Below are 21,891 nucleotides of genomic sequence, written 5' to 3' on the forward strand. Positions count from 1 at the left end.
ACCATGTGGGTGCTGGGAGTCTAACCTGGGTCCTCTGCGAGAGTGGCCAGTGCTCTTAACCACTGAGCCATCTCTTCAGCCCACCTCCGTCAGATTTTTAAAACAATAAGATAATTTAGTTAAAAGAATTCCTATGTATTAAAATATGTGTGTTTTAAATATTCTTGGTGGTTCTTGTGATGATGCAATATATATAGTAGGTATCTTAACATTTTTACCTCCTTTCTTTGCAGATTATTGCCATATCAGCTTTGGTCCATCACTGTTTTGCATTAGATAAAGCACCTCCACAGCCTCCCTTTCAGACACACTTCTGTGGTACGTATTTTTTAAGCTGGTTTACTAACAGCTTGATTTGCTTTTTCTTAATTTTTTCTCTGCCTGGTGAATCAGTAACTTGCTTTGTGAAACATAGGGCATATTATTAAAGGTGGTTATTTACAGCTGTGGAAACTTAAGTTTTATTGACCAAAATTTTCTGTGTGCTGAAGTAAAATGCCAAGGAATAAATGAATGTTTATGTGCCCTGAGGTGTTGTAGTAATATAAAACTGGATATATAAATATAGTTGTGCTGTGCATAAAATTCAGTGAGTAAGAGTTCCTCGGGATTGATTGATGTGTGTGTGTGTGTGTGTGTGTGCACGTGTGTGCGTGCGTGCGTGTGTGCGTGTATGTTTTGTGAGTCAGTCTTCAAGGAGGAATCTGGTATATTCCCTGTTAAGAGCATGGTCAGTTTAATAAGTGTTTTGTTTAAAAAGAAAGTGAGGAATAAGAGTATTGATGCTTTATGTTTCCTGGGATCTTTTCCATGTAGAACCAGAGAGTAACTTGGGCTGCCTCTCCTGTCTCGCTTTCTGGGTGTTAGGAAAGTGTTATCAGGAAACAGAAGAGTATGAAGAATGATTATTGTAAAGTTTTACTCCTTGAATGAGAAGCAAATCTTGATAAGGACTGGAAAATATCTGGAAGAGGATAGTCATGTGGTCACTTCAGCATGCATTTATTCTGTGTATGTCACAGTGAATGGCTGTTGTGTATGGCATGAACCTTTGCTGTAGAAGGGAAAGCCTTAGTTAACTGCACTTCTCAACTTTGAGAAGGTTGAACTAAGTTCCTCTTTTGTATTCTGGTTGAGGCTTTGGTAGTGATTGGATTTCCTTTGGGAAAGATTATTAAAATTCTCCGCTCTAACTTTGATGGATAGCAAATGCTTGATGAAAGCAGTTTTAACAGTTGTAGCAGCATAAGGATCTGCTTGGCTGTTATTTTGAGATCCAACAACATGACTGATGGAAGGTCTTGGCCATAACTCTTTAGGGATCATGGGAAATTTATATTTAAAGCAATTTCCATTTAGAAATATATAATACCTGAAATCGGACTAAGATGAGTATTGGAATCTTGTTTTTCTTCCTATAGTTGTGTCTAAACCAAAGGACTGCATTTTTCCATGTGCTTTCAAAGAAGTTATTAAGAAAAAGGTAAGTAACTCCTTATTCCTTTAAATATAGAGCATCTATTTGTTGGGAAAGAGAATAGGAGGATGGTATGAACTAGCAGAGACAAACTATTCTGTATTTTAATTTGTTAGATTTATTCTTGGTAAATTGGACTAAGGTATGAACTTGTAAAATAAATTAAAAATATAAAACTAGAAGCATTTAATAATGCTTAATGTTCTACCCCCTGAAAATAATGGAATTGTACATTGTATTCGTAAATTAATAGTCCCACCCTACCTTCAGTTAGCTTACTGGAAGCCCTTCCATGCTTGAGTGAAACCAAGTGAACTTGGAAATTCTCTGGATATTAAAGGGCTGTGTATCAACAGGATTGGCATGGACTGGCTCAAACACATCAGTTTGCTTTAAACTGCCTATATGCTCCCTGAAGTCAGTTTCATAATAAAGTGGCAGGAGCAGCAGTTTAATATACTGAGTTTTTCACAAAAGTAAATGTATTCAATCTAATGAGCTTAGTTTTTTTGAATAGAATGTTGTTGGTTTTATGAAATGATAGTTTTGATAAATGTGTAAGTTTGTCACTCACTTGACAGAGTAAGATGCTGCAACCTTGCTGGATTCCACTTAGCATTACTTTAATTGATTTGAGAAGTCTCATAGTTAAGGGTTGCTATTAGGTAACTGTGATTTGTGATCTGTCCCAAATTACCTATTAAAATAAAATGACCTAGGAAAATTTCCTTAGAGTCAAACTGATTTTGAAAACATTTAAAAAACCTATCTAGTTATAGGAAGTTTAATAGCCATCAACTTTTGTTTTAAGAGAGTTTAAATATGAGCAGAGCTTTTGAACACTTTTTAATTTAATTTAATTTAATTTAATTTAATTTTATTATTTTTTTGGTCTTTGAAGCAGGGTCTCCCTATAGCCCCAGCTGTCCTGGATCTCACTGTGTACACCAGGCTGGCCTTGAACTCACATAGATCCTCCTGGCTCTGCCTCCCAAGTGCTGGGACTACAGGCGTGCTCCACCACGCCCGGCATATTTTATTTTATTTTATTAAACATTTTATTTATTATTTTTATGTGTATGAGTGTATTGCCTACATGTGTGTAAGTGCACCCGTGTTGTGCAATGCTCACGGAGGTCAGAAGAAGGCATCAGATTCCCCAGGAACTGGAGTTACGGGTGGTTGTTAGCCACCATGTGGGTGCTGGGAATCGAACCTGGGTCCTCTGCAAGAGCAGTCAGTGCTCTTAACTGCTGAGCCATCTCTCCAGCCCCACTGAATATTTAATTTATATTCACGGATCCAGGTGGAAGCCTTTTGTGTGAAGTTAGATTTTACTTGCAATCAAGACACTCTTAAATACATATTTGGTTTTAGTTTATTTATAAATTCTTACACTACTATTTCAGATTAGTTCATAGAATTCTTGGGATTTCCTTGTCTGATAAATACGTAAAAAGGGAAGTCCACCAGGGAGTATAAAGTAATATTTTTGAAAGGTATTATGTTTTAAAATGTGTCCGATGTACAAACATTTCTCTGTGGAAGGACATTTCTGCTCTTGATGTTGCTTAACACTTAAAATTTTGCTTGATTCGCATGCATATTTTAAGAATGAGATCCTCAGAGATTTTATGCAGTTATTATTGCAAAACCTGGAATCATAAGTTTCATTACTACATTTGATTTTGAAGTGAATGCTTGTGTTTAACCCTAAAATATCTTACCCTGATTGGACAAGGAACACAGTATTTTAAAGAGTCAGTGACTGGTGTATTTTCACCTAACAGAATGTGAAGGTTGAAGTTGCTGCAACAGAAAGGACCTTGCTAGGTTTTTTCCTTGCAAAAGTTCACAAAATTGATCCTGATATCCTTGTGGTAAGTAGATGCTTGGTCATGTCATGGGGGAAGCTCTTCATCCCTTAGTTCTTTTTGGTATGACTTGATTCATCATTTCCTTCTGATTATTTATCTTGAGTATCAAAGAATGTTTTCAGAGTGAAATTACCCTGTGTATCAGTGGGATTTGCCACTGATAGGGTAAAAAAATCATAGTCCCCCCACAACATTACTGAAGTTTTGTTTTCTAGGTATAAAAGTAGCCCTTGAATTAATGTTAAGTTTAAGATACTCAGTTATTTACACTTAGAAAGCTTCACATCAGTAAGTGAATGTGTATAAACTTAGTATTTTCAGAATTTTTTAAAATTTATTTTTACTTCATGTGTATGAGGCATGTTTTGCCTGCATGCATGTATGTGCACCACATATGTGCCTGGTGCCTGTGGAGGCCAGGAAGAGGGCATCCAATCCCCTGGAACTAGAGTTAGATAGGCGATTGTGAGCTGCCGTGTGGTGCTGGGAACTTAACCTCTGCAAAAGTAGCAAGTTGTCTTAACCACCAAACCAATTCCTCTGGTCCCAGTCTCTTCAGAATTCTTGATTAATTTCCTTGATTTGGTGCAAATTACAAAAGTAAATATTTAATTTTATGAGCTTAGTGGATCTCTGTGGTGTATTCCTTTGATTTTTTTTTTCTGTTGACAACCTAGTATGTTCTTACTGTACAGTGAAGTTGGTAATTCATTGTTGATTTGCCTGTTCCTAGGTAGTAAAACATTTTACTTTTGTGTATTCTTGGACCTCCCTTTGTTTAGAGGCTCCTTAATTAGAATTCCTTTTTTTGTCTTTTGTCTTTGTTAATAGAGCAGTCAAGTTATATTCTTTTTGCTTTTTCAGCAGAGGATAGTCTGTAAATGCCTATATTTTAAATGGAATATCAATTGTTTGATTACATTTGTGATGTTAAATTAGAGATAAGTAGGCGTTTCAGAAATATGGAGAGGATGGGGATATAGGTCAGTGGTAGAGTGTTCCCACCATGTGGGAAGCCCAGGCCATAGACTCTATCCCTAGGATTGGGGTAAAAAAGAGAGAAGGAATTGGCTAGGCAGTTAGGGTAAAAAGACCCCAAAGAAAAGTAGCCAGTTTCTTGGCTAAAAGTCAAAATGTCCTCGGGACTGTTAGCAACATACTCTGTTCCAAAGGCCAAAAATGTCAAAAGTATTTGGGAGCTTGTATCTAATCCTTAAAAGATTTCAGGGTTACCTCTTCAGAGGGGGGAATATTAGAGTACCCCAAAGCCCCATAAAATAAATAAATGAAAGAAGGAAAAAAAGAAGGAAATGTTTGCCATTTTTCCAGCCCCATTTTTACTGTTGGATGCCTTATTTGGTAGTGGTGTACTGTCGGGAGAGCCTATGTATTTTTACCAAAGTCTGTATACCCTTCTGTTATTTAGGACCTGTTTTTAAAGTACCAAGAATATGCTATGACTTAGCACTAAACCCTTATCCAGCCTCTAACAGTCTTTTGAATTCCAAGGGGATGTTATGGAGCCTAGGATATCTGAACCAGCCTAGGGTATTAGGACCATGGACCATGTCTGTATGTGACAAATTCAGATATTAGAATCCTGATGTGAGATTCCAGCCACAATAATTTTGAAAGGAGTTTTCCTTATGTCCTCTCAGTCTTTTAGTAGACAAAACCGGTATAAATATAGGTGTGTGTGTGTGTGTGTGTGTGTGTGTGTGCGTGTGCGTGTGTGTGTGTGTATTTTATAGTGGTAAAGTATGCATAGCATAAAATTAGTCACCTTGACCACTTTTAAATGCACAGATTCATTGGTATTTATTTGGCATTCATATTCATAGTGTGCAACCATGACCACCTCCAAAAACCGTTAACATTTCTATAACTCTAGACCATTATTTCCCCATTTCTTCAGCACCTGGCAACTAATATTCTACTTTTCTATCTCCATGGATTTGTCTATTCTGAGTGGTAATACATATCTTTAATTAAAATTAATAATCTATGGATTGATCTGAATTATTTGAAACCTTTTCTAATTCTTAGCAAGTTTAGCCATGTGAAGAATATTGTTCAAAGGCATTGGAAATTATAGAAATGAAACCTCAGGTTAAATTTTAAGTTATTATCTACTGTATAGATTTATTTCCTTGCTTTAACTTTCATTTTGGACTGTTTATTAGTATTTATGTTTTATTGAACATTGATTAAAGGTCTAAATTAGTAGAGTTCACTCAGCTTTTAAAGAAACTGAATATAGTTCCTTAGAAATCCTATATAAACTTAAATAACATAGGCAGGTTCCTGTTTTTAAGGATGCAAAATGAATTTGAGTACAGCTTTTACTGATCTTGTAAAAGGTATGGGACATTAAAATTTGCATTTGCCTCCAACATTGTGAGACTTGAGCAGTAAATTAAAAGACATCATATGAACCTTGCATCAATTAGCGTAAAATAAAGTTTATTCCAGCAATCTCCTTAGCAGCCTAGTTAATGTCAAGGCTAATGAATGCTGCTGATGAATAAATTCCTGAAGGAGAAAGGACCCCAATCGGAGGTATGCTCTTGATGTCTTCAATTAGAGACCAGAAAAAGAAAGGGCAGAGAGATTCTGTGCATTTGATGATAAATCCTCTAATTTGTGTTTATTATGATATTTGCTGCCTCTTTTTCTGTCTAGGGTCATAATATTTGTGGTTTTGAACTGGAAGTGCTACTGCAAAGAATTAATGTGTGCAAAGTTCCTTACTGGTCCAAGATAGGTCGACTGAGGAGGTCCAACATGCCAAAGCTTGGGGTAATAATAATTTTTAAAATTTGACTTCTTGCCTGTTTCTGTGCAGTAGCTACTAGGGAATGCACTATTTTTTGGTTAGGAATTGCTTGCTTTGTCATAAAAAGTGCCATAAAGAGGAACTTTAAAAAAGTATACTGGAAATGAATAAATGAAGCATTAGCTGCTGCTGCGTGGGATGCAGGTCCTCAACGTACACAGAGAAATTGACAGCGAGGAGAAACAATTTAGCATTTAGCCTATCTTTCCTTTACAACACACAACCAAATAATGATGGCTAATGAAAGAAAGGTAATTTTATAGAAAAGTTTGACTGATAAATATGGGCAGCCTAGAAAACCATTTTACAGTTCCCAGTGAAGTAACTAATTCAAGCAAAATGATGAATATATGAAGCTGTTAGATCAGTGACTCGCCACTGGGGATTATTTTACCCCCTCTATGGTAGTGCTGTGTTAATGTGGGCACTGAACATCCTCCTTGAATCTAGCATTTAATTTGTAAATGCCGTTGGTACTTTTTAAATCTAGTGATGAAAGAGTGCATGCATGCATCTTACCTTCACTTTGGTATTCCTGAGGTGATAGCCCTTGGTCAGATTTGGTAGGCTCTGAAATCACTGAGTGTTACTCAGGTAGAAGGTGGGAAGATTAAGTGGAAGGGAGCAGAAGTGCTTTCTGTTGGAGCTACCTCTCATAGCAACTTTTATTTTCATAGACATTCTCAAAGGGGTTATGTGGCTTTTTGGAGATTGTATAACAACTAGACAGGGAAAGAACTGAGATTTGGGCCCAGAATCATGGTCTGTTCTCTTTTAAAGCTTGCCCCTCCCCCCTCGTCTTCCTCCTCCTCCTCCCCCTCCCCTCATTTCTTCCACCACCCAGTTTTTTGAGAGTCTCATGTGAATCAGGCAAACTTCTAACTCACTGTGTAGCCAAAGATGACCTTAAGCTCCTTCCTGATCATCTTGCCTCTACCTCTCTAGAGCTGAGTTTACAGGTATGCGCCACTATGCCTGGATTTTTTTTTTTTTTTGCATTTTTTGAGGCAAGGTCTTGCTATGTAGCCCTGGCTGGTCTGAAGACTTACTATTTAGCTCAGGATTGCCTGAAACTCATGGCAGTCCTCTTGCCTTAACCTCCAGAGTGTTGTATTTATGGGCATGTGCCACCATACCTGGCCCCATGTACTTCTATTCCACCTGCTTGATTCTTATATGAATACTTTGGTGGATTTTTGTGTGAAGCACTTCCTTCTTAAACATGATACTGCTTATGCTTGAAAGGGAGCTTGTTACCTCACCAGAGAACTTAGGAATCTGTACCTTTTATAATATAAGAGTTCTCTAGAGGGTTCTGTTGTAAGATATCAGAGTTGGAGCCACAGCCCTTTATTCTTATGTCTTTAAGGTGCTAAGGTCATTTTAAACATTTGGACAAATACTTGTCTAGCTGCTTCTTCAAGTTGTTCATTTGTTAATTGTTTGAGATTATGTCTCACTGGGTCACCCAGTCTAGCCTGGAACTCATTATATAGCCCAGGCTGGCCTTGAATTCATGACAGTCCTCCAGACTCTGCCTCCCATGTTGGCATTCAAGGCATAAATCACCATGTTCTGCTCAAGTTTTTCTTTATATGATGTCTTCTCAGTAAAATCTTCCCTGACTACTCTATTTAAGATGTAGTCCCTCCAAATTCATTATCCATCTCTCTGTGGTTTCTCCTTTGCCCTGTACTTCTGGCCTCCTAAAACTATTGAGTTTCTTGGTTATGTTGCTTATTTTTTATTGTTTATCTGTAATAAGACCTTAAATAAGATGAGGAATCTTTTTCTGTTTTATTCACTGTTATGTACAGAGTGCCCAGAACAGTGTCAGATACATAGCAGATGTTCAGAGGTATTTGACTGATAAGTAGAAGAAGGCAGTTTGAACATTGTAGTTTTGGGGGCAGATCCAAAATGGGTTAGAACGGAATATTCTTAGTACTTGCTCTTTCATGGAATTTGCTTTTTGTCTTTGCCTTGCAGAGCCGGAGTGGATTTGGTGAAAGAAATGCTACCTGTGGCCGAATGATATGTGATGTGGAAATCTCAGCAAAAGAATTGATTCATTGTAAAAGCTACCATTTGTCTGAACTTGTTCAACAGATTCTCAAAACTGAAAGGATTATAATTCCAACAGAAAATATTCGAAATATGTATAGGTATGGTGGTCCTGGATTCTTCAGAATTTGTCTTTCTTGAAGGGAATAGTAGCAGGATGCCATTGCTGTCCTTAGGCTGGAGGGACATAAGCTTGTCACTGGTGCCATGGAGCGGACAGTTAAATTGTCTTCTGTCTTCATGTCAACACTACCATGTCCCCTACTTTCATAGTTTAAGGTAGTGTATCTTTTGAATTGATTTAGTCAGTTTATCTCCATCTCCTTTACCTGACTTATTGCTATTTTGATGTTTTCTAATAGCAATTTGGAAATCAGTAAGAATTCAGGTTTCTACCTTTAACTTACTTGTTTAGGAATTAGTGTTGACATTAAGAAAATATAAAACCTGAGCAGGTAATTTTGACATACTGCTTGCTTCCTTTTTTTTTGAGACAGGACCTTGCTATATTGTCCGGGTTTGCCTTGACCTTGAATCTCTAGTGCTGGGATTACGGTCGTGTGCCACCATGTTCATGCTTACTTTTTTGCTAAATAGGTTTCTACTTCTGTTAATCCTTCCCTGCCCATTTCTCCTGATCCCTTGGGCTACTTCTCTTTTGACTGTTTTTCTTCTTTAGGTTATCTGATAGGAAATTTAAGTTCCATGTGGCAGCTAATGCCTCCCACTTGTGACCTCCTCACTGAATTCCAGATTCACCTACTTCTTCTATTTCATGTCTGATAGGAATCTTCAGCTTGTTCAAAACGAGCTTCCAATTTTCTCTCCTAGGTTCTTTCTATAGCCTTTCATAACAGTATTAATGACAACTCTAGTTGTCGAGCACCACTGGAAACCTTCAAAGTCATCATCTGCCCCAAACCTCTGGGGCATCCTTGAGTCTTCTCTCTGACATTCCACAGTAGATACATCAGGGAATTCTTTCAGCTCTATTTTCTAAATAAAGCTCTGAGCATTTCTTTTACTGCCTTTGGAATTATCCTGGCCCACACCACTGTACTCTTTGCCCTGAATTTACTGAGTGGTTTTGTACATTTTATGTAATAGATACTAGTCAAATTTAGAACCCCCTTTCTTCATCCACACTCCCTATATTCTCCCCCCCACTGAATTTCATGCATTCTGTCATATACGTTAAGTCCTATTGGGTCAAGCATTTTTTACCTAGATGTCCATTGGTGCAAGTTCATCCACTGGAGTCTTGTCAGCCTATCTAGAGTCACTCCCTTAAAGAAAATCTATTCTCCCTCACTCCACAGTAATCAGTTGCCAATCCTTGACTGGGGTTGGGGTCTGCTGCCCATTTCCCTCATTCTGTGCTGGGGTTTTGTCTGATTGAATTGGCATGGGTCTTGTGCATGCTGTCATCGTTGTTGCAAGTTCATATGAGCAAGTTCTCACAGACCTGAAAACCTCTGTTAATGTTCGTGCACTAACTCTGGCTCTTAGACTCTTTCTGTCTCTTTTGCAATGGTTCTTGAGCCATGGGTAGGTGAGGTTTAATTATAGGAGTCCTATCCAAGGACATGCACTCTGCAGTCTTTTGTTCTTTAAAACTTGGCCAGTTGTGGCTTTCTGTGTGCATCTCACTCTGTTGTATGAGGAAGCTTTGCTGGTGAGAGTTGAGGAATGTGTCCATTTTCTATTGATACTAACACAATAGTACATACTAGATAAGATAAAAAGACAGTTCTATTTTGGAATATAGTTCTGGAGGTCCAAGATTGACAGGTCTTATCTGGTAATAACCTTGCTGACAGAGTCCTTAGGTGGTGCAGGGCATCACCTGGTAACGTGACAAAGTACCTTCATGTGTATATCTTCTGGTCTCATAAATCCTCCAGTATTCATTCATGGAGGCTTAAAAGCCTTACCTTTAAGTACCTTCATATTTAACTTTTCACCCTCATAGTACTTTAAATGGGAATTAAACTGAACTCCTCAGTTTCAGGATCAACAAAATGTCAAACCGCAGCACTGGGTTTATGTACTAATTTTTTTGCCCTCTTGAGGTCTGGTTTACAATACAGAACCAGAGTAATCCTACTAAAATTTCCTGATCAAAATCTTCCAGTGATTCTGTTTTACTTGATGTTAAAAAAAAGTCCCTATTTTAGCTTACAAGGTCCTGAAAATGTGTCTCTGTGCTGTTAGTTTTGTGTTTACCCTGCTGCTCTCTAACATTCTCTGATCCAGCCATACTGATGTCCTCTTAGGTCCTGGAACTGCCAGATTGGTGCCCCACTCAGAGTCTTTATGCTCTTCTGGCTACCCGAAATGCTTTTCCTAAGTACCCATCTATAAGACTTCCTCTGTTGCCTCTTCTTGGTCCTTATTTTCAGTAAAGTTTTCCCCAGATCCCCAAGTAAAAATTCAGTTTCTGCTCCTGATAGTTTATATTTTCTTTGCTTCTTAGCTTTTTCTCCTTAACACTTAGCATTATATAATATACTATGTATTTTATATATTTTTCTTTTTTATACTCTGTCTCCCCCATGAGGACAGAAGCTCCATGAGGACAGGTATTGGTCTTTGGTCACAGCCTGATGCATAGAAGGCATGTAATATACACTTACTTGGTTGAATGAATGAAACAATTTAGGTAGTTTTTCTGTTAGAGTTAACTCATAATTTCACTTTATAGACTTGTTTGTTTTAGAGAAGGGCACTGGGATCGATGGTATGATTGCATTCCTAATTATATACCAACCTTATTTTAAATTGTTTCCAAAGCCAGGTACCATTGCTTTGAAGTTAACTTATATGAAAAATTTCTTGTAATATTTTGTGAAGTTCTGATTATAGTCATTGTTTCTTTTAATTACTTGATTCTGTTTCATTCTTACTTTTCTGTACAGTGAATCGTCTCATCTGTTGTACCTGTTGGAGCACACCTGGAAAGATGCCAGGTTCATTTTGCAGATCATGTGTGAGCTAAATGTTCTTCCATTAGCATTGCAGATCACTAACATTGCTGGGAACATTATGGTAAATTTAACAGAAAGGGGGAAAAAGCATTTCCTGTTGGATTCAGTGTTTGCTTGGGGTAGTTGTTATATGATAATGAGTCTTAAATGCATGCTTATAAAATGAGAGACTTGGAATCTGAAAGTGGAGCTTCTTTTGTAAAAAGGAACAACTAGCTGGGAAAAGGGAGTTCTGCCAGGTGCAGTATGTGGAAATTTGGGTGAACATAAGGAGCATCTCTAACATCTGGATGTTTTTGTTAGAGTGGTCCATTTGGGAATAAGAAAATAGTCAAGTTATCAGTATTTTAAGCTTTTTTGTCTCCTTTAACCTATAATGCTTAGAATGTTAGAAATAATTTAGTAAAAGCAGCCTTTATTATTACAAGTAGTCTTAAAGGAAGTGCCATGATTAAATTAATGGATTCAAAGTTGCTTTTTTGTGGTAGTTTTGAACTTAAATGTTAAATTGAAATTCTCTTTACTAGTCCAGGACACTGATGGGTGGACGATCTGAACGAAACGAGTTCTTGTTGCTTCATGCATTTTATGAAAACAACTATATTGTGCCTGACAAGCAGATTTTCAGAAAACCTCAGCAAAAACTGGTGGGTCCAAAATTGTATAATATTTTTCTTTTTCTTGTCCCTCTTTTATTACTGAGATAACTTCTTTTTTTTGCTCTCACATCTGCTTTCAGAATAATGGATCAATCCCCTGTAGACTAGGAACCATGTCAAGTTTGCTCCACTGTATTTGTGTGGTTGTTTCCCTCTCCCCTTTTCTCTGTACAGGCAAATTATTTGTGAAATATATTCTTTGAGGGCCTTGTTAGATGTCTTTGAGGAACTATATATGGAAAGTATTTTGTCCCCTAAGACTTATCCAGAGCTAAATATTAATTAAACCTTTTGTCCCCTTAACCTTCGAGCCTTTATTTTTGCATTGCATATTTCTGTACATGTTGCGTGTCCCTAATCCAAAATGCTAGTGACTGAAAGTGTTTCAGATTTAGGTGTTTTTTTTTAATTTGGAATATTTGCATATATGTAATGAGGACTCTTAGAGATGGAATCTATGTCTAAACACAAAATTCATTTATGTCTCGTGTGTGTGTGTGTGTGTGTGTGTGTGTGTGTGTATGACCTGAAGGTAATTTTATACAATATTTTAGCACATCTGTTGCATGTGGTCATGTGTGGCCATTTCTGCTTATAGCGTTATGTTGGTACTCAAGAAGTTTCAGACTTTGTATTTAAAATTTTGAGATTGGGAATACTCAACCTGTACTGGTATGATTATGGCCACCACAATCATGTTTCTGAATTGGCCTCTGTGATATTGGCATGAAAACTTAGCTTAGTTTTTGTTTTATCAGCACTGATAATTATTGAGAATGGAACTGAATGTAGAAGTGTGATTCAAGTTCTTGTGTTTTGTTTCCTGCACATTATCAGAATTGGTACAGCAAATATTAATTTAGATCTTCCGCAGAGGTCCTGAATTTTGGCTGTTAGCAAACTACTTGAGAATGAATTTTTAGTATATAGACATACTTATTTTAAGGTGTCCATACTAATCATGACATGAACCCATCATATGGTACTTGCTGTAGTCCCAGTTACTTGAGAGATTGAGGCAAGAGGATTTTATCAGCCCAGGAGGTTGAGGCCAGCTTGGGCAATGTAGTAAGACCCCACCTCAAAAAGTAATAATAATGAGAGTAACTATAATGGATGAATGAAATATTCTGTACTTTTTCATCATGAATAATAGAATAATAAAACTTCTTTACAATCTCAAAATGTATATGACACGAAAACTTGTAATACTGATTTCAAAATGAAAGTTTCTTTTTCTTGTTTTGTTTTTTTGTTTGTTTGAGACATGGTTTAATGTAACTCAGGTTGGCCTCTTAACTTGCTGTTTAACTAAGGATGAACTTATGAGCCTCCTGTCTCTACCTTCCAAGTATTGAGACTACAGGTGTGCACCACTATGGTAGTTTTATGTGGTGCTGGTAACTGAACCTAGAATTTTGTAAGTGCTGGGCAGGCACCTTTATCAACTGAGCTACATCCCCAGTCCCGAAGTGAAATTTCTATGATTTCAGAAACATTTAAATATAGTTTAGAAACATGATATTTGCTTAAGAAACTACTGTGTTTGGCATTTGTATTTATGAACATAATTATATATAGTACTAGTCTTTCTCCATAGATAGCACCACAAAGTAAATAACATTTTTTATAACCTAGTATTACAGTTCATTAATTAGTTGCTAGCTGGTGATGTTATCTTTCCATTTGAAATTAGGGAGAAGATGAGGAAATTGATGGGGATACTAATAAATACAAGAAAGGACGAAAGAAAGCAGCTTATGCTGGAGGCTTGGTTTTGGATCCCAAAGTTGGTAAGGCTGGGCAGCAGATTTGTTTGTCCCTGTTGTTAAGAAATATCTTCATGTAGAGCTAGGCTCAAGAAACTGGACCTTAGATTTAACTACATTGGAGGTCAGCAAATAGATTTCCTAATGACCTTAGCTTTGTATTTTATGCATATTAAATCTTGTTTACCAGCTAATTAACAAATCAATATGGATTCTTTGCTGTATATCAATATAGTTTTATTTATAGGCAAAAATTTAAATTTCATATATCTTGAGATGCATTTTTCTTTTTGTAACTATGTAGAAAGCACGTAGCTTATAGGGAATACAAAACCAAGCAGTGGCTTAGGTTTGATCTGCACCCAGAATTTCAGTCCCTGGTCTTGGATAGAGGTGGCTCTTTGTCATATGTTAGAAACACCACTGTCTCTTTCTGTCTTCCTGTGAGGGTGGCCTTAGCCTTTTGCCAGGGTTCTAGGACCAGGTCGTTTGGGCAGCAAAGTTAAAGCAAGTAAAATAGCTACTAAACTGACATTTAAGAAGAGAGTAATTTTTCTTTGTTGTCTAGAAGGGAAAGATGGTTTATGATATACAGTGGTAGAAAGGGTCTCTTTTTTTAAAGAAACAACCTCTTAACTGTTTCCATGTGTATATAATTCAATAGTAGAACTAAGTGTATTCACATTGTTATACAGAAATTAATGTTAATTTTATCAAGTAACACAGTAGGAGACGTTTTGACAAAAGCAATTTTATTAGTTAAATGTCATGAAATTGTAGCATTTCTGCTGTTAAATGTTGACTTGAGTGCTGCCTATGTAATCTTGAGCTGGCTGTTTAATTTCTTTAAGCCTCAGTTTCCTCTTATATAGAAAGGAGATAATGCTGCCTACTACAGAGGAACATAAGGAGTAAGTGGGATTGTGTGGTTTAGTGATGGAGAGTAAGCTGACAATATTATGTTTGCAGGTGCTGCTGTCTCTGGACATTTATTTTGAGTCAGTTTCTTCTGAAGATGAAGATAACTTTCTGTAAATGTCCTAGAGAAATATAGTAGCTTTCTGTTTACCCTTTGTGAGTAGAAAGGGTGGATCGTTCCACTACTGACATATATATCTATATCTTGTCTGATCTTAAGCATAGTTCTTGCACGGGTAACTGGGCCGCCAATTTTATTGAAGGTGTGGTTGTAAAAAAAAGTTTATAATTACTCACTGAGTTTTTATTTGGGTTGTGGATGGGAGAGTAGTGGGAAAAAATGTTTGCTTGAAGGGGAGTTTAATTGTAGGTTTTTGAAATTGGTATGCTACCTTTCTAAAATAATTGACAAGGGATAGTGTTTCTACATAATAATGGCATGCTTTGGGACTGCTGGTGAATGGACTGGTTTAAGCTGAATCTTTTCGCCCTGTTCTTTTGTGATCTGGGTTTTTGCTGTAATCCAAGTCATTTTAAGGAGTCCTAGTTGACCTTTTTTTTTCAATTTTATCTGCTTCACTGTGCTGGATAGTATGTATTTTCTATATTTCTTAGTATAGCAAGCATAGTACTTCTAATATGAAATTTTATGGTACTTTCTTTAGATGTCTTATGACATTATATGGCCTTTTTTATTTCAGGTTTTTATGACAAGTTCGTCTTACTCTTGGATTTCAACAGTTTGTATCCTTCCATAATTCAGGAATTTAACATTTGTTTTACAACAGTACAAAGAGTTGCTTCAGAAATGCAGAAATTTGCAGAGGTTTGTATTCAAACCAGGGGCTCTTGAAATTGATGTTAAAAGTATTCCTTAAAGAAGGACGAGAACCAAAGGGGTTAGTATCCTAGCTCTTTCCTCTTAAAGGGTACATTAATTATGTCCTTTTTTAGTGTGTATGTGTATGCACATATGGAGGCTGGAGGTTGACTTCAGTTGTCTTCCTCTATCACTGTCCACCTTATTTTTTGAAATAGGGCCTCTCACTGAACCTGGAGCTTGCTGTTTTGGCTAGATTGACTGGTTGGTGCTCAGCACCCCACCCCTCAGCACTGGGATTACTAGGGCGTAGCACCATGCTTGCTTTAAAATATTTTTATGTTATTTATTATTGTATATGTATGAGTGTGGATATGTGTGTGTGTTCAGGTCAGAGAACAACTTTCAGGAGTCAGTTCTCCTTCCTGTGTGGGTTCTGGAAATTGAACTTGGGCTATCAGGCTTGTGAGTGTGTATGCCACATCATGTTTGTGGAGGTCAGATGACAGTTTTCAGCAGTCTGTTATCTCCTTCCACCTTGGGTCTGGGAATCAAATTCAGGCTATCAGAATTGTGCAGCAAGTGCTTTTACTCACTGAACCTTCTTGCTGGTCCCATGCCTGCTTTTTGTATGGGTGCTAGGGATCTAAACTCTGATCTTCACACTTGTATAGCAAACACTTTACCTATTGTGCCATCTCTTCAGCCTTAATTATATACTTGAAATTTTTTTTGGGGGGGATTGCTGTACAGATGGCTCAGTGGTAAAGAGCACTGACTACTCTTGCAGAGGACCTGGGTTCAATTCCCAGCACCCACATGGCAGCTAACAACCGTCCATAACTCCAGTTCTAGGGGATCCAACACCTTCTTCTGACCTCTGTGGGTATTACACAACACAGGTGCACTTACACACATGCAGACAGTACACTCATACACATAAAATAAAAATAAAAAAAAATATTACATTTTTTATGTGTATAATAAAGAATGTCTCAACTTTATATTCCCTTCCCCATTGGCACCTGTCCATGCCCCCCGCCCCACTGGATTTCATACATTCTGTAATTTGTGTTAAGACCTATCGTGTCAAGTTAGTATCCCCAGACAACCCTCAGTGCAAGTCCATCCACTGAGGTCTAGTCAGCCTATCTAGAGTCCCTCCCTTTAAGAAGATCAGGTCCTTCTCACCCAGCAATAATCAGCTGCATTCTTGGTCTAATATTGTGTTTCCACAAGTATACCTTTATTTAGTTTCTTTCTGTTGTTCCTTGAGCATAGTTGTTCCTTTCTTCAGCTCTTTGTATTTCTTTACATATTCTCTGAAGGGCTGGTTTTGTGGACATGTATTCTTTCGGCCTGTTTGTGTCATGGAAGATTTTTCTTTCCCCTTCCACTATAATAGACATTTTTGCTTGGTAAAGTATTCTGGGTTGGCATCTATGGTAATTTAGAACTGGGAATACTTTGGTTTAGGCTCTTCTGCCTTTCATAGTTTGCAGTGATAAGTTAGTTGTGATTCTGATTCCTTTATATGTGACATGTTGTTTTTCTTTTGCAGCTTTCAGTATTCTCTTTGTTCTATACATTTAGTGTTTTTACTATGATAGGCCTTGGGGAGTTTCGTTTCTGGTCCTGTCTATTTGGTGTTCTGTGTGCTTCTTATATTTGCATGGGCATGTCTTTTCCTTAATTTTGGGAAATTTTCTTCTACAATCCTGTTTAAGATCTGCCCAATACCATTAACCTGAAATTCTTCTCCTTCCTTTATACCTATGATGCGTAAATTTAGTCTTTTCATGGTGTCCCACATTTCCTGCATATTCCATTCCTGTGTTTTAAAAAAATTCATAATCTTTGCTTGAGTGGTCCAATTCTTCAACTTTGTCATCCAGTCTTGATATTCTGTTTTCCATTTCATTCATTCTATGGGTGATGCTTTCTTGTTGTTTCAAATTGACTTACTGAGTTTTTTGTGTCCTTCATTTTAGCCTGGGCCCCTACTAATGAGCAGTCACAGCACAATTTGGGGAGCTCACTAAGGGGAGGCCTGATTTAGGCGCTCTTGGACAGTCTGCAAAGGTCTGCCATTACTAAAGGGCGGAGAAACCTAGCCCTAGGGTGGTGGGAGGGGCCACACGTCCCAGTGTAGTGGGGTGTGATTTGGGAAGCTCACCACCATGTGGAAGACAGATCCAGGCATTCTCAGACAGTCTGCAAAGTCTGGGCTCCTACTAAAGGGCAGAGAAGTCTAGCCCTGGAGCAGTGGTAGGGGTCACACCTGGTCTCAATGTAGGGGCATGGGCATGGTGTAATTTTGGAAGCTCACCATGCCACGGGGTCTGGATTCAAGCACTCTCAGGCAATCTACAAGGTGACTAATTACATACTTTTTAGTCACAAAAAGTGCTTGCCAAAAAAAGAGTCAGTCTGGTTCTGTGTATTTTAAAATGTTATAGAGCTATAATTCACACTTATTTAAAGTGTACAGTAATAATTTTGTGTCTCCACAGTTTGTAAACTATTACTGCATTCACTTTAGAACACTGATGATTCCACAAAGGAACCTTTTAGCTGTCCTCTTTGTCCATCCCAGCTGTAGTCAACCACCAAGCATTTTTTACAATAGATTTTAAAAATTTGTTCTTTGTCAATTTCATATATATATATATATATGAAATGATATATATATATATATCATTCCTTCTGTTTATTCTCACCCACCCTCTCTTACTCCCTTCTTAAAAACTCCTTTTCAACATTCATATCTTTTTATTTTGTTTTATAGCCCACTGAAGTTTAACCAAGACCAAGTATGTGACCATGGGTTTGGAACTATCCATTAGAGCTTGATAGGTTCACCAACATCCACTTATCTTTTTGCCTGTGTAGATTTGCCTAATCTGGACATTTATATAAGTGGAATCATATAATATGTGATCCTTTATATCTGGCTTGTTTCTCTGGACATCCTGTTTTCAAGGTTTATATGTGTTATGGCATGTATTAGTACTTCATTAACATTGCTGAATAATATTCCTATCTTGATTATTATTTATCATATTTCATTCATTTCTCCACAGCTCCCTCTGCTTCTTCCTTCCTTTCCTCCCTGCTTTTCCCTTTTTTTGTCCTCCAGGTTCTGCACTTACATGCCCTTTAGCTTCAGCTACATGCCTGAAATTTGTTTTTCAGTTTCAATTCTATATTCTCTGAAGAGAGTATCTGATAGGCCTGTCTGGGTCATTCATTACCCCTGGTCCCATCACCTCAGTTCCCAAGGGTGGATTCATTTAGTACAAATGCTGAAAGTGGACTTTTCTGTAGGATTAGAGGATACTCTTACTGAGAAAGTTTTGGGCAGACAACCCCAAAAAGTAGCGACTGCCCGTTTCCTTTGATTAACATTCTTTGGACTCTGTCCGACTACTCCACCAGCACTGCGATAATTACTGTTGTCTGGCCTGGTTACACAACTGCCACCCACCAATGTTTTGCCTATTTGAACTTTGCGTTTCAGGGTCCGGATATATAATAGAGTGAAAGGAACTTAGAGTTCATCTTAAGAAACTATATATGTGCAATTTATAGATTCTGTATCATTTTCATGTGCAGTACCTCATTTGGTTTTCAGAGTAGTTAATGCCACACTGGGGGTGGTATAAGGGCTGGAGCTGAATTATAAGTTTTCTGACCCAAAATTCTTTCAATTTACTTTTTATGTGACTTTTCTAGTTGCTGTAAATAAATTGGAATGTGTACCAAGATTTTTTAATAGCTTTGCTACCATCGTGTGCTATATTGGAAAGCAATAGGTCCTTATTAGTATTGCAAGAGTGTTCATTTTATGATATTGATCTTTATAAAACCAGATACTTTGTAAAGGCTGGGTTATCAAATGGCATTGACTGGACATACTTTAAGCCAAGAGGTTTATTTTTAATTTTGAAACTTTGGAAGGGCGAATGTGCCTTTCTGTTCTTTGAAGCCCGTTAATAGAATTAATAGAGTTTTGCGAAAAAAGGTCTAATGCTTTCCCTGATTTTCCTGCTGTAAATTTTCATATAAGAAGACTGTTGGTTGCTTTTCTGAAATGTTGCTATTCTTCTGGAGATTGCAAAGCAATTTGTAGATAAAAGGTACTCCATAAATGCTAAAGAATATGTCTCTTAATTTTTAGAAATCTCATGACCTATTTAAATGTGCTTGAAGCCTTAAAAGAAATTTGCTGATTTAGTATATGTTTCTATTTTTATAGTGAAAACATTTACATTAATTGTTGTGATGCTCCATAGTTTTAAAATTCTATAGCATTTTATTTGGTTGTACAAATGATGTAAAGCAAGTGTTTAACTGCGGGCTTATTTTTTAAACCTTAGACATCTTAGTATTTTAAAATCAATTTCCTCAAACATGTTTCTCAGCATGTGTAAAAAGCCTGTCCTTTTACATGAAATCTAAATTTGTAAGTAATGACGGGTGAGGGATAGTGGAAATGACAGGCTGATAGAGCTGGGACAACCTTTCAGCTCTCTTCCTTTCTTTTTCTTGTTTTTATTATTACTATTTTTTGCTTTTTTTGAGGTGGGCACTTACACTGTAGCCCAGACTGGCCTCAACCTCATGGTGATCTGCCTGCCTCAGCCTCCCAAGTACTGGGACTACAGCCTTGTCCCACCACACCCAGATCAGCCCTTTCTTAGATTAACATTGTTGATTTCTTTATACAAGAAAGATTTTTAAGGTGTCATGATGGGGTAAAACACCTGTCAAATACTACTTTAGAACTTTATCAAAGTTTAAACTTGTTCGAACTTTCTGTCATGTACTTGTCAGGATGAAGAACAAGAACAGATCCCCGAGTTGCCAGATCCAAACTTAGATATGGGCATTTTGCCCAGAGAGATCCGGAAACTGGTAGAGCGGAGAAAACAAGTCAAACAGCTAATGAAACAGCAAGATTTAAATCAGGACCTTGTTCTTCAGGTAGATCTTTCCATTGGAAGATGTTTGAATGATAGTTTGAGCTTCTCCACTTGATTATTTAGGAGTGGAGTAAACAGCATGCCATGGGCGAGTACATATGCTTATTTTATTTGCGGCTAGGTAACCATTCAGAGGCACTAGACTGCCTCAGAATGGAAGGCCTCTCTGGCTGCTAAGGCCATGTATGGCTTAGCAAGATCTTGCAGAATCCTGGGAACTCAGGAGACTGTTTGTACTCAGGATCTTGCTTCTAGTAGAGTAATGCATCTTAGATCTGGGAAGACAGGTTGAGTATTTTAAGTATGCCACCCCTCCCCGGGGTGGGTATTGAGAGGTTCTCCTCATTGTGATCTAGAAAGATACCTAATGGAATGCTTAAGCATCTGTAAATATTGTTCTTTGTCTTTTGTCTTTGTTGGCCTGCAGTATGACATTCGACAGAAGGCTTTGAAACTCACAGCGAACAGTATGTACGGCTGCCTGGGATTTTCCTATAGCAGATTTTATGCTAAACCACTGGCTGCCTTGGTGACATACAAAGGAAGGGAGGTAAATGGCACAATAACATTCACATGTGTAAATATGAGAGCGTTTTTATACATGCAACAGTGTGGGAGAGCTGTTTGTTACCTAGTTTTATACAGTTTCAAATAGGCACTTGAGTAAGACCGCATTAATCCTATGTGTCTGCCTCTGTGTGTGTGTGTGTGTGTGTGTGTGTGTGTGTGTGTGTGGGTGTGTGTGTGTGTGTGTGCGCACATATATGCCCACATGCATTTACTGAATGTCTTATGCCAGTCTTTATAAATAAAGATAGAGTGTTGAGCAATATGTAAAGATCTGATCCTTGCTATCACAAAGCTGTATTCAACCCAGATTGGTGCGGGAGGCGAGAAAAGGATAGAAGACGTGAGGTGGGGAGAAGATAGTTGTGAAAAACAGACTTTAAGAGAACAAGTGTAAAAATGATTAGGATAATATGATAGAAGTAAATGTTCCTCAGATAATTAAAGATAGTAATGGCTGGGAGAGTGGATGGCTGTTTTTGTTAGACAGGTTAGGCTTCTTTGAGGAGGTGACATAAGGAAACTGGTGGTTTTTTTAAAACCTTGATTACTTTGGAATGTGAGAGGCCTAAATCAGGAGACTTAGCTAGTGGAACCCTTTATCTTTACTGAGGAGGGAAAACAGAAAGGGATTAAGAGTTCTATCTTTTGCATGGTGCCTTTGACATGGGTCATGGATTAACTAGATTTTTAGGCATATGAATCCAGAACTCCAGGTTTATGTTAGCTGAGATTATAGGTGGAGAATTACTGGCATGGGGATGATAGGCTAGTTACCAAACATCTTAGCTACTGTCACTTTATGAACATTTTAAGCTTCATCTGCTTTAATATGGTATGTGGAGTTTTTTTTAATTTTTAATAACTACATGATTAGAAGAAGCATTTCATTACATATTTTAACATATTCAGTAACACACTCCAGAGCAAGA

At 37.5% G+C, this 21,891-nt stretch overlaps 1 protein-coding gene and 1 non-coding gene across 5 annotated transcripts in view; both read left to right on the forward strand.

Moving 5' to 3' along the window:
• The window catches only part of Pola1 (DNA polymerase alpha 1, catalytic subunit), a 336,580-nt gene that overhangs the window by 42,230 nt on the left and 272,459 nt on the right, over nucleotides 1-21,891 (forward strand). For all 4 annotated transcript variants that reach the window (XM_017795508.2, XM_017795509.2, XM_008822724.3 and 1 more), the window contains 11 exons: nucleotides 234-318; nucleotides 1,422-1,483; nucleotides 3,268-3,357; nucleotides 6,037-6,153; nucleotides 8,180-8,355; nucleotides 11,173-11,302; nucleotides 11,769-11,888; nucleotides 13,597-13,693; nucleotides 15,289-15,413; nucleotides 20,244-20,393; nucleotides 20,820-20,942. In XM_017795508.2, coding sequence (XP_017650997.1) covers nucleotides 234-318; nucleotides 1,422-1,483; nucleotides 3,268-3,357; nucleotides 6,037-6,153; nucleotides 8,180-8,355; nucleotides 11,173-11,302; nucleotides 11,769-11,888; nucleotides 13,597-13,693; nucleotides 15,289-15,413; nucleotides 20,244-20,393; nucleotides 20,820-20,942 — 1,275 coding nt within the window. The remainder of the gene's footprint in view (nucleotides 1-233; nucleotides 319-1,421; nucleotides 1,484-3,267; nucleotides 3,358-6,036; nucleotides 6,154-8,179; nucleotides 8,356-11,172; nucleotides 11,303-11,768; nucleotides 11,889-13,596; nucleotides 13,694-15,288; nucleotides 15,414-20,243; nucleotides 20,394-20,819; nucleotides 20,943-21,891) is intronic.
• Nucleotides 14,652-14,781, forward strand: LOC115068359. Its single transcript, XR_003847721.1, has one exon.

The sequence above is a fragment of the Nannospalax galili genome, unplaced genomic scaffold (genome assembly GCF_000622305.1).
Source record: "Nannospalax galili isolate Female #2095 unplaced genomic scaffold, S.galili_v1.0 scaffold7, whole genome shotgun sequence".
NCBI classification, from domain to species: domain Eukaryota; kingdom Metazoa; phylum Chordata; class Mammalia; order Rodentia; family Spalacidae; genus Nannospalax; species Nannospalax galili.